Source organism: Pleurodeles waltl, chromosome 9 (genome assembly GCF_031143425.1).
Source record: "Pleurodeles waltl isolate 20211129_DDA chromosome 9, aPleWal1.hap1.20221129, whole genome shotgun sequence".
Taxonomy (NCBI): Eukaryota; Metazoa; Chordata; class Amphibia; order Caudata; family Salamandridae; genus Pleurodeles; species Pleurodeles waltl.
Window position 1 is genome coordinate 746,131,686 of NC_090448.1, and position 18,058 is coordinate 746,149,743.

The 18,058-nt window shown below is 41.3% G+C and overlaps 1 protein-coding gene across 1 annotated transcript in view; it reads left to right on the forward strand.

Annotated features, from left to right (window-relative positions):
- SNX32 (sorting nexin 32) overlaps positions 1-18,058 on the forward strand; it is a 276,021-nt gene that overhangs the window by 217,523 nt on the left and 40,440 nt on the right. Inside the window, exon 12 of the mRNA XM_069207873.1 lies at positions 1,910-1,995. Coding sequence (XP_069063974.1) covers positions 1,910-1,995 — 86 coding nt within the window. The remainder of the gene's footprint in view (positions 1-1,909; positions 1,996-18,058) is intronic.

The window sequence follows — 18,058 nt, forward strand, 5'->3', positions numbered from 1 at the left end:
GCCCAACATCATTTAGATGCAAGTTAAGAACAATTTCCAGACTGTATGTAAATGTTCAAGTGTTCAAGTTTGGAGAGCAGAGATTCAGCCCCGCACTATTAGTGCACTCACAATTTTTCACCATCTTTCTTTATGGTGGGTATAACAAAGTCATACTTAGTTTTACAATGGAAACTTTGTATTTATAAAACAATTTCCATTTTATTCTTGTTTATCCAGAATTAAAGTTATTCAGTTGTAAATCAACTTTTGTTTAATCCATGTCTGCTCCACTTTTATTTCAACTATAACTTCGTACAAAAACGACAGACAACATGTGTCTCGCAGCATCCTGCCGCCTTCTAAGGACTGTTGAGAATATATCAATGAAATGTAAACAATTTTTTTGAAAGTATGGTTTACCTAAATTCACCTACATCCTAATTGCGGATAGTTAAACAGTGACAAAAGCTCATGCTACATCTTCTGGAAAACATGTATAAAGTTTACAATGATATATTTATTAATGGTTCAATAATTTGAAAAAGTAACAATTGTTCAACAATACCCACACTGATCCCCATGATTACCCCAGCTGTCCTAATATAGTTTTCCCAGGACTTTAATAGCATTTAAACTGAACATTACCTCAGGTGTCATTACTGCTGTTTATACATGACTCCATATTAGCTTTCCTCGAACCGACAAGCATCGTTCTGCTGGAAACTAGAGGTTTGTATTCACCATGTATATTGTATTGGCTTGCCGTCTTGGTAGAGTTTTATTCAGCTGTCTCCCATAGTGGAGGTGAACAGAATTCAATAAATAGTCACAACACTGATAATGTAGTAGCTATATTTAGATAATATATGGTAATTATACCTATAATACCGAACTATTAAACAGGTAATCCATTCTGAAGGGTAGCTAAGCAGGATACCATACTTTCACCAATCTCCGGGTGGACGACACAGGCTGATATGGCATTGCTATGTTCTTTACATAAAGTCGGTTTAATATGCTAACTGGACAGGTTAGAATGCATAAATATAGAGGTGAAATATACAAAGACAGCATCCCCAGGTACTTTTTAACTGAGGTATATAATGAAAACAATAGCGATCTCAGTTGTTCAGGAATCAATATATTGTCCACAAGATAACTGTAACAAAGTACTTCAGAAATATATCATGCCCTTTTTGACCTATGTTAAAGAGAAGGTTCATAGTTATTAAACATTGATTATTAAAAAAAATGCCACGATTAATGCATAGATCAATAATAGAAAACAGGGACTGAAACACTAGCAAAAATATCTACATCAGACTGCGCCTCATCTAATTACTAGGACTAATGCATTTCACAGTTTTATGTACCCCTGAAAATATGTAAGTGGCAGACATTGTTTTTATCAATTTATGTGTGCTTGACCACTTCTTTGTCACAAAAATCATACAAGTGCCCACTTGAGCACTGCTCTGATTTCTGTTTTCATAATATCCTGTATCTTTCTATTTTTTGAGTATTATATTTACTTAATGCATACAACTTTGTTTAAAGTCCTTTGTTTCAATGTTGTTATAGTATTTTTATATGCTTATCCTGGAATTACGTCATTTAACAAGTCCATTTGTGGGATGACGGGTTAGTATGCCAATCCAAACAAATCACCCAAAAGTGTTTAACCTAAGTAAACCTGAAAGAACCTCTGTTTTGTATTCATATACTCACTACCCAGGTTCTTAGTGAGCTCAGGTTGATTGCTTTTCTTTGTGGATATTGACACACACTGTGGCCTCACTATAAATGCCCTTTCATTTCTTTAAATCATGTGCAAGGTAATAGTGATGATAGTAATGGTTAAGTCAGATTATGAGAGTGGAGAGGCACTCCAATTTACTCACACCCTCTTATCTTTTACACATGGCAGAGTTAACAGACTTCAAGGCACGAAGAGTAACTGCCTTCAAAAAGAATTTGATTGAATTGGCGGAACTGGAGTTGAAACATGCCAAGGTAATGGTAAAGTGTTTGTGCCTTATAGGATGTATAAGTAGTGGAATTTAATACTAAAGTGTGTACCTGCAGCCACAGGTATGGATGAGTCCATGAAGGGAAAGGGGTTTGGAGTGAATTAACTGGCTTTTCTTTAATATTCATATCCATAATTACATTAAATTTGAGAGATCACTTTAAAAGTTGTAGCCTCCTTGTGTTGGAGCCGTGTTCCTCCCACAGCTCCGCATAAGCTGAAGTTTCTTCATCCTCAGGATCCCCCTTCCTTCTACTATTGTGTCTCTTTTACAGTACAGCTACCTCAGCATAAGAAGGAGGATCTTGAAACATATTTGAGCCTAACTTGGAGACCTATTTTTGGTATTAAATCCACTTTTAGGACACAATTGGTTCCATTTACGTCTGTGAGTTATGCTCAAAAGGACTCCAAGCAGGGTTAAGTGCATTTACTACTGTATAAATATACACAACGCTTGTACACAATTACTCAGTAGCTAAGCCCATGTAGGTGCTGAGGAATGGGAAGGTCGGAGATTGTGAATATCCAACTACTTCGGAGACGGTGGACATTTACAAACTCCTTTCTGATCCTTTCTCACCCTGGATGAGGCTGGAGGTGTGCTCCACCATAGGGACGGAGTAGCCACTTTTGTTTGAGGAAGGTAGAATGCAACACCTTTGAATGTTGTGAGAGGCATAGGTACAGAAAAGGTGTTCTGGGCAAAAATGTGTTTCTGGTTGTGGAGAAAAAAAAGAAATAAGAAAGAATATCTGTGATTGCGCAATGTGGCTGCCTTTCCAAAATGTATCCTTCATACAATTATGCACTGAGGAAATAGCAACTTGAAAAATGTCACATAATATTGCCAGTAGTATGCCTGGAAAATCTGACTGCTCACATTTCCAGGAATACTACTGCCCAATCTTGTGAATGATTTAGTCAATTTGCATCAGTCCAAAAGAATATGTAGCAGGTGACGATTAGCTACTTTTTTGTGAGTGGTCTCTTTTAGACTTTCTCACACACATGTTCCTCAGTGTCCAAAACATCTTCAAGTCATTAGGTCTGTAAAAACATTTTATTATATGTTTCTCTGAAATCCTGACCTGGTCACAGCTCTTTGAAGTCTATTAAAAAGTTTAGCCAATTGAAATAAATAATAAAATAACACAAACCGCACTCTTTGTATCCTTACCATTTGGAAATTTTGAATGGTACCTTTCCCTGGTTGTACCCGTGGACACATTTGGAATACTTTTTATTGAGCACTGTGAACTTGTGTATTTTGTAATTTGTGCGGTTTGCGTTATTTTCATCTGCCGAGTTTGAACTATTTGATTTATACTCACCCATTAGGGTCCGTCTATTAGTATTTTTGAGTGTTACAGTGATGCAGAGATTGTTAACGATACAGCATATATGGATATTGTTGAATGACATAAATGGTATTATGGTTATTGTGCTTGATAAAGTACCAAATATATTCTACAAAACTGTTTAAGCTGTTGCAAATTAGAAAGTCTGTAGTCGTTTGTTCATGTTTATTATGCAGTATAAAAGTAGCAACAAAATGGTGCCTTATTAGACAGACAAAGGCTGTTAATCCGCCAAAAGTCTTCTTTAAGCTCTATCTCTGGGGTAACCTCATCGAATAAACAGGTCTATTTCCTCCTGCCTCTGAGTACTAGCTCTATTTCATATAATATAATATAATATAATTGCCAGTAGGTAATTATAGTTAGGGCATAGTTCCCATTGGAAAAACACTTTTTTGTTTTGCCAATTTGCTAATATCATTAGTGCCTTTTTTCTAATCTTCACAAAATTTTCAGAATTATTATGTCACTCACTTCAGCTGCTGTTTTCAGAGTTTTGGGGTGGTTTTTTAAGTGGTGGCAGGGATATTTAGACATAACTACAGCTCGAGCCAATGGACGGAAATACAACACATTTGGCAGAAAGCTAGCACTTGGTCCAGAAAACACCCTTTTTGTTATTTGGTGTAAATCCGTTCAGTAGTTCTGTAGTTATATAAAAAAAAGGAAATATAGATATCTGGGCTGAGCCTAAGCTTTGAGATCGGATTGGCTGCCAGCACTTCAAACCAGAAGTGCTGGCAGCCAACTTGGGACTCAGACTCTGCTCAGTCCCTGGAAAAAACATTAAAAAAACAGACAAGATGGCAGGGTAAAGATAGCTTAAACCTCACGCCTGGTAGTGGGGTCTCAAAGGGACCCTGCTGGAGCACAAAAAACAGTTTTTTAAATTTTATCTGTGAATCTGCAGCAAAATGTTTTTTTTTTTTTTTTTTAAAAGACCCAGGTCTCCCTGTGCTGCTGCATCGCTCTTGCTCCTGTCTTCTCCTTGCTCTGTCCATCATTTTTTAAGTGCCTTCTGCTTGCTTTTTTCTTGTTCTCAATCCTTAAACCTTGTTTTTTCACCTCTTTTTCTGTGTGCCCTCTCCTTGCTTTTCCCTCGTTTTCACTACTTTCTCCTTACCCTTTCCTATGTTTTTTTGTGAGCCCACTCCTTGCTTTTCCCCCATTTTCACTGCTTTCTCCTTGTTTTGTCCCCTGTATTTTGTGTGCCTTTTCCTTGCTTTTCCCTCATTTTCACAGCTTTCTCCTTGTTGTTCCCCCACTTTTGAGTGCATTCTCTTTGCTTTTGCCTCGTTCTCACTGCTTTTGCCTTTCTTTTTCACTCATTTCTTGTGTGCCCGCTCCTTGCTATTCTCTCGTTTTCACTGCTTTCTCCTTGGGTTTTCCCCTGTGTATGGTTTTAAGTGAATTTCTGTGTTTTTAAAAAAAAAATCTATTTCTTAACTATATTGTCCCTGTAACCTTTAATTTTTTTTTTCAGTGAATTTCTATGTTTTTTTCCAACCCTATGCCACACACGGCCTTTGGCTGTGTGCGGCAGCGGTTGGCCTCAGGGCCTGGCCTTTCACCAGACCCAGCAGCCAACCATAACCAACCTCGTGCCACGCAGTCTTTGGCCATGTGTGACATGGGTTTGGCTTAAAATTACTTTAGGTTAAAAAAAAGCCCATACAAATTCACTGAAAAAAACAAAGATTACTACCCAACGGCATTAATGAAGTGCTTCCTTGTTTGGTGGAGATAGAACCACATTCCTGTTCTTCAAGAACATGTCTTCAAAATCAGTGGGAAACACGTTTTGGGAGGGGCGCGTTTCAGTAAGCTGTCCAACTACCTTGGAAAAGGGATAACACGCTATCTGGTCTCAGCAGCAGATGACAAAAAAGAACCCACTCATCACAGTCACTACTTGAGATATTGTGCTCAAAAAAAGCAAGAATGCAAAAACCTCCTTCAAAGTTTACTGATAACTTTTCATGATGACAATGCAGAGAAAACTCACTTGCTTTGCCTTGACCATGCTCATGAAGTTAGGATGACTAGTACTTTACAGAAGTGGAGCTTCAACTTGGGCACCTGTTTTGTTTATATCTGTAAATGCTTCCTGTTGAGGTTTATTTTCTGTGAATTGAGCATTGTGCCAGAATGAATCCTGCCCTACATATTTATCTAAGAAAAGGCCAGCGTTTTCAGTAGAAATGTCTACCCAACTGGAGTATTTTCAGTACTTTCTACTGGCTAAATAGTAAGTGCTATCTTGTCGGGTAAATGTATAGTTCATCTCCTACACTACAGTAAAGTCTCCAGTTTCCTTGTATATCTATAATTTTCCTATTGTGATTGTTCCTCGAGCAGCTCCATCAGATAACTTTACAAGGCAGAACTGCATAAAAAACACACTTGAATGATTTGTACTTTACAGAAATAAGTACTTCTTTCTCCATTGAAGGGACCGCGGGAGGAAGCCTCAAGCCCCCCGCAGTCTCAGCTGGCTTCCAGCCTCCTACGGGAGCCGGCATTGCTCCTGCACGCAGGGAGCTGCTGGAAATGCAGCTCCCTGTGTGCAGGAGCAAGAGTTTCATCTCTTTCCCTGCCGCATGCTGGTGGGCAGGACAAGAGATTAAAAAACTGCTTCCAGCAAGCTGGAGCATTTTCACAGCTACCTCTTGCTGGAAGCTGCTGCCAAGCAAAACGCTACCTCCCGAGGGAGGGCACCTCGCAGGTAGCAAGAGCCAGACCTTTGGGGTGGCGGACCCCAGGGCCATATATGGTTCCAGGAGGGAAGTCAGGCAGCCCTCTTCTTCTTTGTAAATATTTATTTGGTTCTTGGGAGGTAGTGGTCCCTGCGGACTCCCTTGTTAATTAAATGTTATTGTAGCCCCAGGGCGGTAGTGGTCCCTAGGGCTTGGAGGAAGGGGGGGTCCGGTGGGACCGATAGACATATTTTAAAATTAGCCATGGGTAGGTAGTGGTCCCTAGGACGTGGGGTTGAAAATGCCGCTCTCTGCGTGCAGGAGCAAGAGTTTCATCTCTTTCCCTGTCCGCACGCTAGAGGGCAGAAAAAAAGAGAAAATAACAGCTTCCAGCAAGCTGGAGCATTTTCACATCTCCCTCTTGCTGGAAGCTGCTGCCAAGTAAAAAGCTACGTCCAGAGGGTGGGCACCTTGCAGGTATCAAGAGCCGGTCCTGTGGGGTGGTGGACCCCAGGGCCATATATGGCTCCAGGAGGGGAGCCAAGCAGCCCCCCTTCTTCTTTGTAATATCTATTTGGCCCTTGGGAGGTAGTGGTCCCTGCAGAACTCCTTGTTAATTAAATGTTATTGTAGCCCCAGGGAGGTGGTGGTCCCCGGGCTTGAAGGAAGGAGGGTTCGGTGGTCCCCCCTGCACATATTTTAAAATTAGCCATGGGGAGGTGATGGTCCTTGGGACTTTTAACAGGCCTTGGACGGGGGCCACATGCACCCCCCTCTAACAATAAAAATATGTATGCCCCTGAGACCTGGCCCACCCGGGGGCAAAATTAAGGCTGGGGGGTTAGGGTAAACGTACCAGAAAATCCTGAGGATTTGCAAAGTGTTTGCACCTCTAAATATACACATTTGGTTTTCCTTTAATAACTGTAAAACTACTGAATGGATTTACACCAACTAAAGTAAAGGGCACTTTCTGGCCAAGAGCTAGCTTTCTGCCAACTTTGGTGTATCTCTGTCAAGCGGTTCGAGCTGCAGTCATGTCTAAATTCCATATGGGAGTTAACATGGGGAAAACACTTTTTTTTGGACCCCCCACTTTTTCTCGGCCCACACTTGGGTGATCACCCCAAAACTTTCCATGCACAACAAGATCAAACTTGACACTTTTTATTGAAAATTTCATGAAGATTCATCAAAATGGTGCCAAAGATATAGGCAAGTCAAAAAAATGATTTTTCTGTAGAAACTAGGTCCTAACTATAACTACCTCTTGGCGACTGGCAGTAGGATATATATATATGTATATATGTATATATATATATATATAAGGGGGAGGTCCTGCCACAGCTAATGTTATCAAAAGTAACCTTGCAAGTACATATACTTATTTCAGAGTCACTGTAGCCACTTTCTAGTTATCATTAGGATGACCCTTTATAACTTTGCACCCATTCAATGAATGTGTGTGAAACTTTGCAGTCCTGCTCCCCAGTATCATTTTGGAAGGACTGAAAGTTTGGCAGCTCTTTGTAAGGGAGTGCAAGGAAAATAGCGGGGTTCCAAAACAGGCCCAATACAATGCACTTTCCATGAACTATTGTATTTCGCATAGTGTAAAACAGTCAGCTGGATTTTTATAAAATTTGGCAGTATTACATATTAGGGGGCACAGATGATTCTGTGGGGTACTGCAGGTAAGTAGAGAAAGTAAATGTTAAGCTACAGGGTTTTTCAACATAGTGATATCTTGTAGCACAATATGCCTAAAAGTATCAAGGAAGCCCAGAAAATAAACTAGACTGCACATGTGAAGTTTTAGATTACTACATGAACACTTAAAAGATCCATTTATGATCACATGCAGATAGAAACCTATACAAAACACATAACAAATAGAATACATCTTAACCTACATATGTTTTATTTGCATGCTCTCTGGCTCAAAAAATATAACACTCCCAAGTTGCCAAAAAAACATCTTTCTTATGCACCCCTGTGCAACAAAAGGAAAAAATGCCCTTGCAGTGAGCCAACCAAACTCCTACATTTAGAGGACATGATAATCAGTAAAAATAATAATATCAATTTTTATAAAAATAACAATGGTTATCTTTAATTCACTTTGGCTTTTATATGTAGCACAGTCCTACTAATAGTAGCAAGGAAGCCTTAAGAATAAACTAGATTGCATATCTGAAGTTTCCAATTTACTACATGACCAATTGAAAGACCCATTTATAGTCACATGCTAAAGGAAACATAACCAAATACATACCAAATAGAATACATCCTAATCTACATAAGCTTTCTTTACTTGCTCTCTACCTCACAAAATAAAACAGTGCTCAACTACAAACTACAACTACAAACTACTAATTGGAGGACATGATAACTGGCCATTAGGAAAAAAAGAATCTTAATTTCTATAACAAAGTTGATTGGCTTTCATTCATTTTGGGCTTCATATGTAGCACAATCCTACTAACGGTAGTAAGGAAGTCCAAACAATACACTAAACTACATATGTAAAGTTTCAGAATTACTACATGAACAACTAAAAGACACATTTATTTTCACATGATTATGTAGACCAGTAAACAAACACATAACAAATACAATAGATAAAAAGGAAGAAATCACATTAAATCGGATTGCCACTCTGTAGTTATAGGTAGTGTTCCCAAAGATAGGAATTCCTCTGATATTACCTCCCTAATAACTTTCCACTTGTTTGATAAATCACTACAAACCCTATCAGGCCTATAGCATTTTCTACATTTTGAGATGATGTAAATGTTTGTGGTGAATCTTTAAGGGGATGCAAAGATAAAAGGGGGTCCCAAAACATGTTTTTCCACCAATGCATTTTCCATAGACTATTGGCTTGCATAGCGCAAAGCAGCTGAATGGATTTACATGAAACTTAAATAAACTTCCTAATCTTTAACCACTTTCATAAAGTGGTAATGGGTAGGGACCTACTACTTACCTATATCTAAGGCCCTAACATTGAACCTAGCCAAAGTGTAGTAAAAACAATATGACAGTCTTTTCATTCTCAAATAACAGCCCTGACCCAATTATATACTGGCTTTTCATCGCTATGTAACATGGGATACTGAAAGGTTATCACAGTATACCATGGTTCAAAATATAACGAAGGCCTCGCAGTGTTATTGAATTGCGGTTCCGTTGGCCCACTCACAGTGCCACATGGGCAATGCAATACTTAAGTCAGATTTACAAAGGAAAGCAAGACCCGCACATGTGGCCATGTGTTGATCAGTAAATCTGGAGAAACGCAAGGCAGCACAATTCGCTGTTTTGCGTTACTCAGCTCACCATAATCTACATTGCTACCAAATTTCACATACTTCCATATGCAAGCCACTGTAGCCACTCCACTATATACTATTCCACTCCACACCACTCAACCCTATCCCTCTCCACTGTACGAGACTCCACTTTACATCACTCCACTCTATGCTATTACACTGTACGTAGCGCCATTGTACACCTTGCCAGTCTTCATCATTCCACTGTACGCCACTCCATTGGACACTACTCCCCTTTAAGCTATTTTACTCTACACCATTCTACTATACGCCACTCCATTCTACTCTATTCCACTGTAAGCCACCTCCACTTTACAACACTCCACGGTATGCAATTCCACTGTATGCCACTCCACAGTACACTACTCCACTCAACACCACTGCAGTGTATGGCACTCCACTCTATGCCACATCGTTCAACTATATTCAAGTGGACCCCACTACAATGTATGCCTCTCCACTGTATGCTATTACACTCTACCCCTCACCACTGTATGCCACTCCAGTCTGCTCCACTGTACGCTACTCCACTATATACTATTACACTCTACACCACTCCACTGTAGAACACTCCACTCTATGCTATTGCACTGTACACAGCTCAACTGTACGTCAGTCCACTTTGTTATACACTGCATGCAAAATCCACTCTGTGCCTCTTCAGTGTACCTCACTCCACTATATGCCACTTGGCTATATGCTACTACAGTTAATGTTATTCCAGTCTAAGCCATTCCACTGTATGCAACTTCACTCTATGCTATTCCACTGTTGGTGCCACTCCACTCTATGACACTCCAGTGTAAGTCACTCCTCTAACGCAATTTCATTCTACCCAATCAACTGTATGCTATTACACTCTACCCCATGCCACTGTACACCTCTCCAGTCTACACCACTCCATTATATGCCACTCCACTGTTCGCAACTCAACTATACCTTATTCCAGGCTATGCCACTCTACTGAACATCACTCCATTCTATGCTACTCCACTATATGCTACACCACTCTAGTGTACACCACTCCACTCTATGCTGCTCCATTCTATGTTGGTCCATTGGACACCCCCTCCACTATGTGATGTTTCACTCTACCCCACTCCACTGTATACTACTTCAGTCTACACCCCTCCACTGTATGCCACTCCACTCTGTTCTGTTATACGCTATTCTACTCAACACCACTCAACTCTATGCTATTCCACTGTATGTCACTCCATTCTATGCTATTTCACTGAATTTAACTTCAATCTTTGCCTCTCTACTGTATGGTATTCTACTCTACCCCACTCCCCTGTACCCCAGACTACTTTATGCTATTACACTCTACCCCACTCTACAATACACCACTCCAGTCTAAGACACTTCATTGTATGCCACTCCACTGTATGTTACTACACTACACACTATTACACTCTACGCCACTCTACTGAATGCTACTCCAGTCTACACTACTCCACTCTGTTCCACTTTATGCCATTCCATTGTACGGTACTACACTCTACGCCACTCCAGTGCACTCTCCTCCACTCTTAATTACTCCACTCTACAAAACCATAATACACGGCATGCCACTCTACTAAATTGTACTCCACTCTATCCCTGTACACTCCACAGTCCAAATTTGCGCTCAACTCTATGTCCGTACATTCTATTGTAAAACAGTCTATTCCACTCTACAACAGCTTCCAACACTTTACGACATAGCACTCCACTCTACTGTATGAGGCTCCACTCCAATTTATGAGAGTTTATTTGGCTCTAAGCTAAGCCATTTGAATGTATGCCACCCTTATCTACGCTAATCCACTGTACCCTACTTGAGTCGACACGACTCCACTGTATACGACTCCACTCTACGCTATTCCACTCTATACCACTCCACACTTCTACAGTCCTCCGTACAGTATTCCACTGTATGCTATTCCATTGAATGCTACTCCACTTTACTATAATACATTCTTCACCCCTACAGTGCATGCCACTCCACTCTACGCCACTCCATTCTATGACACTGTCCTTCACTCTATATGTTACATTATCCAGCTTGCTAACCGGACAAAACCAGTTTCCATAGTTAGGACCTAGTTTCCATAGGAAAAGTGTTTTTTGTTTTGCCAATAACTTTGTCACTGATGAAGCCACACAAAATTTTCAAAACTAGTTTGCCACTCCAGCTGCTGTCTGTAAAGTTTCAGGGTGATTCGTCAAGTGGGGGCTGAGAAAAGGGGGATGGGGGTTCTGAAACACATTTTCCCGATGCAATTTCCAATAAGGATGTCAGACATGACTACAGCCTGAACCGCTGGATAGAATTACACCAAATTTGGCAGAAAGGTAGCTATTGATCCAGAAAGAGCACTTTTTGTGATTTAAATCTGTTCAGTAGTTATGTAGGTATTAAAGGTAAAAGAAATATAGCTATCTAGGGATGTAGAATCTCTGCTATGCTGATATCTGATTGCCTGCCAATACTTAGGAAGTATTGGGTGCCATTTTGGGACTCAGACTCAGTTGAGTCCCAAAACAAAATACAAATATAGAAGAGGGGGCAGGATAGGAATGCCCTGACCAGGACCTCCACCTACCTGGGGATGATTTATAAATTGGAGGGAGCCATGCACATCCTCCTCCTGAGGCTCTTAAGAGCCAGGGGACCACCACCTCCCCGGGACTTCATTAATAAATTGGAGGAGGCCTTGCAAACCCACCTCCGGAGGCTCCTAAGAGCCCCAGGGGCCACCACCTCCCTGCGGCTTCATTACTAAATTGGAGGGGGTCGCATGGACTCCCCCTTCACCCTGTAGAACCCAGGGACCACCACCTCCCAAGGGCCACAAATACCAAATAAAGGGGGAGTGGGGCCACACCGCCCCCCTTCTGGGCCGTTTTTGGCCCCAGGGACCGCCACCTCCCAGGGGCTGGCCCTAAAAAGAAAGGGGGCACGCAACCCTCCTCCTGGAGCACTTAATAGCCATGGGAACCACCACTTCCCGGGGCTGGTTCCATATGTCCCGAGGTACCCATCCTTGGGATATAGTAGTTTGCTGTTGCTTGGCGGGAGCTATGACTGCTCCCACCAAGCGAGAGCAAACTGTAAGTCTGCTTCCAGCAGGAGGGAGCGGGAGACCTGCTCCCACCCAATGGGAGTGGACTTTTCATCTGTTAGAAACAAACCGATGAAACAATTGCTTCTGCACGCATACAGGAGCATTTCTTGAGACTTCCCAAGCAGTCTATACCAGTCCACAGTTTAGCGCAAAACTGTGGACTCTAGCGGGAAAAATAAGCATGTGAGAAAGCAATCTAGCACTGATGCTCATTTTACAGAAATTAAACCTTAACGTGAATCGCTTACAAATGTAAACATAGCGGGTGCCCACGTTGAGGCTCCCCTTCTGTAAAGGACAATTACTCCCAACTTCTTGAACGTATCCACGGCAAAGCAAGAGTTTTATCTTTGCAATTCCACCTTGAAAAACAGTCAGGGATACTTGAAGGTGGTGAATGCATCCTTGCTATGTTGAGGCGCAATCTACTCTGCAGTGACTGTGATGAGTGCGATCTTTCCTCTGTTCCACTTCTGGTAAGAATAGAATCCATGTTTCATCCTTTTAATTACTATAAGTGTGCAAAGGCATAAAATGACCTCAAAACTCTGTCCATTTGGCCCTGTCTCCTATGCATTAGTGGTATGCACCAGTCTTCTTGTCTTTTTCCACTTTCGTGGACAGCGTCCCAAAATGCCCCTGAACGTTTCTGATGGAGGTGAATGCATCCTTGCCCTGTCTGAGCACAATCTCTTCTGGAGTGACTGATGACTGGGATCTTTTTTCTCATCTCCTGGAGAGTGCAGAGTCCTTGTTCATCCTTTTAAATACTACGAGTATGCAAATGGGCAAAATGACTACGAAACTCAGTCTGTTTGGCCCTACCCCCTATACGTTAGTAGTATGCATCAGTCTTCCCGCCTTTTTCCTCCTTGATGGACAGCTTACCAAAAAGCCCGCCCGAGCGTTCCTAATGTAGGTGAATACATCCTTAATCTGTCGCAGCACAATCTATTCTGCAGTGACTGTGATGAGTGGGAGTCACTGCAGGGCCAATCCCCACCGCACACTGTCAAAGGCATTGCGCAGTCTGGGGTTGTGTGCCTAAGGCGGGTTGGCTGTAGGTCCCAGGTGCAGGCCACCAACCCCAATCGCACACAACCAAAGGCCGTGCATGACACAGGGTTGGATGCATAGGGGGGTTGCCCACAGGACCTAGCCACAGGCCAGTCCCTGCAGCCAACCCCCGCCAGGCATGCACAAAACCATTGAAATTCAACAGTGATATTTATACTTATCTCAATAAACTATAACTTATTCCCTAAGGTAACTATAACTCACACCATCGACATGCTGTGCCAATTACCTCACATTTTACACCAGTCATGACATCTTCTATGACATCATTGATAATACCACAGCAGCATTTGCAGTAAAATCATTGATTAGAAAATTGCACAGCAGGGTCTGAGTTATAGTTACTTTAGGGCACAAGTTAGTTTCTTGAGATAAGTATAACCATAACTATTTAATTCCTATGGTTTTGTGCGTGTTAACCCCGAATGTAACCATAACATCCTTCTAGCCTTTGGATTTTCTGCAAATTTCTAACATTTGTTTTACTCTATTTTCCAACTATAACATCCCTTTAACCTTTGGTTTGTTCAGTGAATATATGTATAGCGAGAGAGAGGGGGGGGTTTACTTACATTAAATATACTTACCATGTGTGGTAAAGGCATGCATTGTAGAGGCATCCGCGTGGTAAAGGCATCTGAGTGGTAAAGGCACACATGGTAAAGGCAGCATTGTAATGTCATATATCCCCATTGCTTACTGTACTTTGAATATAAGGGGCAAAAAATATAAAGTGAACTTTAGATTTCTTTACTGCCAGGCACAGAAGTCACTCTTTTGTGTGAATGACTGAACAGCGCCATTTTGGTAGGAAAATGCAGAAACAGACTGAAAGAAATAATTCTCAACCACAAATGTGCTTTTTTAGTGGAGGAGTATTTCCATTAGGGTTTTGTGTTTAGGGAAAGTAAGACATTTACGTTCGTAGGGATCACAGTACAGTCATTAACCAACTATGCGGAGTCCCTAATATGATTGATGCAACCAATATTCTGCTAAATTGACAACCATTGTAGTATGAACAGACTTGAACCAGGGTAAACTCTGAACTGTCAGCAAAGGAAGTAATTCTTGAACAACATATCAAAAAGTAGTTTTCTAGTGTTTATAAATGAGCAATCTTATTGTAACCCCACATTATAGCCCTATAATGTGCTGCTGTTTGGGCTTCTGCAGTACAAACCTAAGTTGCTAGAGAGAGTAGCCCACCAGCATAAATTGACATAAAACGGAGGTGAGTTGTGTGAGCCCATTTACCGATTAAACTCACATTTGTTGGGTTGTTTGTTCATTTTAAGTTGGCAGTGACCCTAACATTGAGGTAATTAATAGCAGGAACTTTTTTCAAGTTTCACTCCATCCACATGCACTTTAACTCTTATTGTTCTATGATGGTTGATAGTCTTAAACTTGGGTTTTGTACCATTGATTCAGAGCTCTCTAGAATCGCAACATTCTGAGTAAATGTTTCATACATTTTGGATACTCATAGGGCCAAGCATGTCTTCTGTACACAGTAAAACTAGGATTTTAGTGTTTGTGAGTGATTGTGCATCACTTACACATTTGGAAAGAAGATGAACAGCTTGACTGGAACTCAGTATATAGTGTCGGTGCTGCAAGCCAACCATAACACCTCAGTAAGGCAAACAAATGTCAAGGCATTACCCATTGCCCCAGAACACTTTTTCACACTTATTATTGTGCAACGTAATCAGAACTCTTAACAGATTAACAGGCAAAGCAATATCATAGAGAGTTTTCAAAGATTTGTGTCAGGGAATGTTGTCAAACGGTAACCTCAAATCAACAAAAAATACTTACAAGTATGTTCTACGTAATACATTTGTGTATCAGATTCTACTGACAGAATTGCTCAGTAGTACCATCTTTCCTTCAAATCCCACTTGTAAAATTAATAGGGTAATGCTGTCATCAATCCATTGTTCAAAACGTCCCTCGTATGACCTTGCCAAACCAGGGGCGTCTCCTTTGCTATGGTATCACTCCACTGGCTGAGCCAGAAGCAGAAATGTGCTTTATTTTTCTGCTTCTGGCTTAGCCAGCAGCATATGAAGGGAGTGGCAGGGCTGGGCCACAGGAGGTGGGAGGAGGGGAAAGTGCACCGAAGTGCGCATGTGTGTGAGGCCGGCCAAACACACATACACACTTAGATTTCTCCAGCCCAGCTGTATTTAACAGCCGGGCTGGAGAAACTGCATAGACTCCAGGGCTGTGTCTGAGCTGCAGTCACTGCCACTCAGAACAATCCTGGCACTTCTTTCATGCTAGGCTTTGCATGAAAGCAGCACCAGGATTGCGGGGGAGCCTGTGCTTGTGTCCCAGCAGTGAATGCTGGGACACCAGAAGAGGAGCGCAAGGCAGCAGGAGGCAGCAGGGACAGAGGCAACGAGTGCTTTTTTTTTTTTTTTTTTACCTGGTCTCCATCCCCCCATCCCCCACCCCTCTCCTTATGTGATGTGGAAGCCGCCCGCCGTACCAAACATTTGTTTGCCAGTTACCTATAAGTGTAATTGTTCGCTAATTAGCCAGATAGACTTTAATTCCAATTTTATACACTGTAAAAGTTCTACATCTTTCCAAGAGTATAATATTGGTTCACCACACTTGATGGCATTAAACAAAAGAAGGATTGTATTACACTACATTTTGAGCAATTACTGTTACTCATTGGTGCCAAGGACACATAATCAACAAGCATTTGCAAAGCCAAAATGTGTGACCATGGCAACTGGTGAACACATTTATTGCATGCCTGTGGCACAAACATAAATAGATTAAAACATGTTGCCACTTACAAGGAGTTGCCAGACGCTTGCAATAAAAATGTGAACTTTAAAATACTTTCATTGATGTGGATATTTTACTACTTGTGTTATTTAAAAAATCACCTTGCAGTGCATTTTATTATTACTATTTGTGAAGGAGACAATAATAAATAAAGACTGAACCAAACACTTAATTTGCAAACAGCTACGATCTTGCAGAGCCTGTTACACACTTTATAATACCAACTTAATTGTGCACATGTTATGTGTAGTCACTCACAGTGAAGAGTACCAATGAGTAAAATGGGCTAACACATTCCTCTATGCTGTGGGCCGTGGTTGGTGGAAACAACATGTCAATAGCAGTTTAAAAGACCAATAGATTAAGCCAGCTGACCAATGTCCACTATTACATTGTGTATGAATGTTGAAGGAAAACAACAGTGTGCTTAGACAGCTAAAGCAGCCTCAAAGGCTAGACCTAAAAATTAATCCAAGTGTCTTGTGATGCTGGTGGTAGCCAAACATCTACATTCATTGGGAAAATCCATGCATGCTGTCCTCTTACAGTTAAAACACCTTTGCATCTCACCTACTCTCAGAGCATAGTCTTAACTTGCCATCACCCTAAAACACTGCTCTACTCATGGTAGTGTTATATTAATTTTAAAAAATAAGTATTTTACTGCTGCAAGCCTTCTGTCGATGAGCTCCATACTTGGCAACCTTTTGACCACCTGAGCTTGCACAAGCCCCATAAATAAGCATTTAAGATTTGTAATTCAAAGGGCAATTAAAAGCAGCACTGACTGGGCTCTTAAGATTGACTTTCAGATTAGTCATGCACCCTTCCCTTCCACCTCTGCCATGCCCATCCCTGTTTTACAACAATTTTGCAGCTGCACATTGGTGGTTGAACGCCCGGGCCTCCTTCCTTATGCCTTTGAAAAGTCCTTGGGTTTCCTGTCCAAAAAAGTTAATATGTAAGCCAGATTTCTGGCATCACTGCCCTTGGCACTAAGCAGTCGTAATTGAATGTGTTGCTGCTGGTGCATGAGGAAGGGTGTGTGGGAGGCAAAAGTCACACAGCAGATCGTCATTGATTTCTGATGGCTAGGTGTCAACCCCTCCTCTAACATCGATGATGAACTCTGGGGAAACACTCCAGATTAGAATATTTAGTTGAACTGTGTTCATGCGATGAGTACTTTATTTTTAAATGTTTTAGTTTCATATCATGAAAATGTTTTTTCACTTTTATTTAAATTTTTCTGTAATATTCATGATTCTCAAACAGTTCTGTTAAATAAGTTGTTCAGCTGACCTTTTCGCCGTTAAAATCTTTAGCTCTTTGAGAATATGTGCACATATTTGCAAACATATGCGATATTTGAATGGTGCGAACTAGATAAAAGGCAGCGACCGCTGTACAGGGTGAAATTCAAGCATAAAGTCAGTGAGTGATAGTAGAGGTCACTGGTTTGTGGACTATTAAAGCATTGTGAGTTGGGTCAACATCAGTGCTTAATTTGTGCTTTTTGTTTCTGGTGCTGAGCACCGGCCAGTGGTGGCCCGTCCTTTAGGGCGGATGGGCCACGCCCCCCCACCTTTTGCCCCTCATCAAGAGTGTCTGTCATGCTGAACAAAGGTCAGCCTGGCAGACACTCTCCATGTTCAGG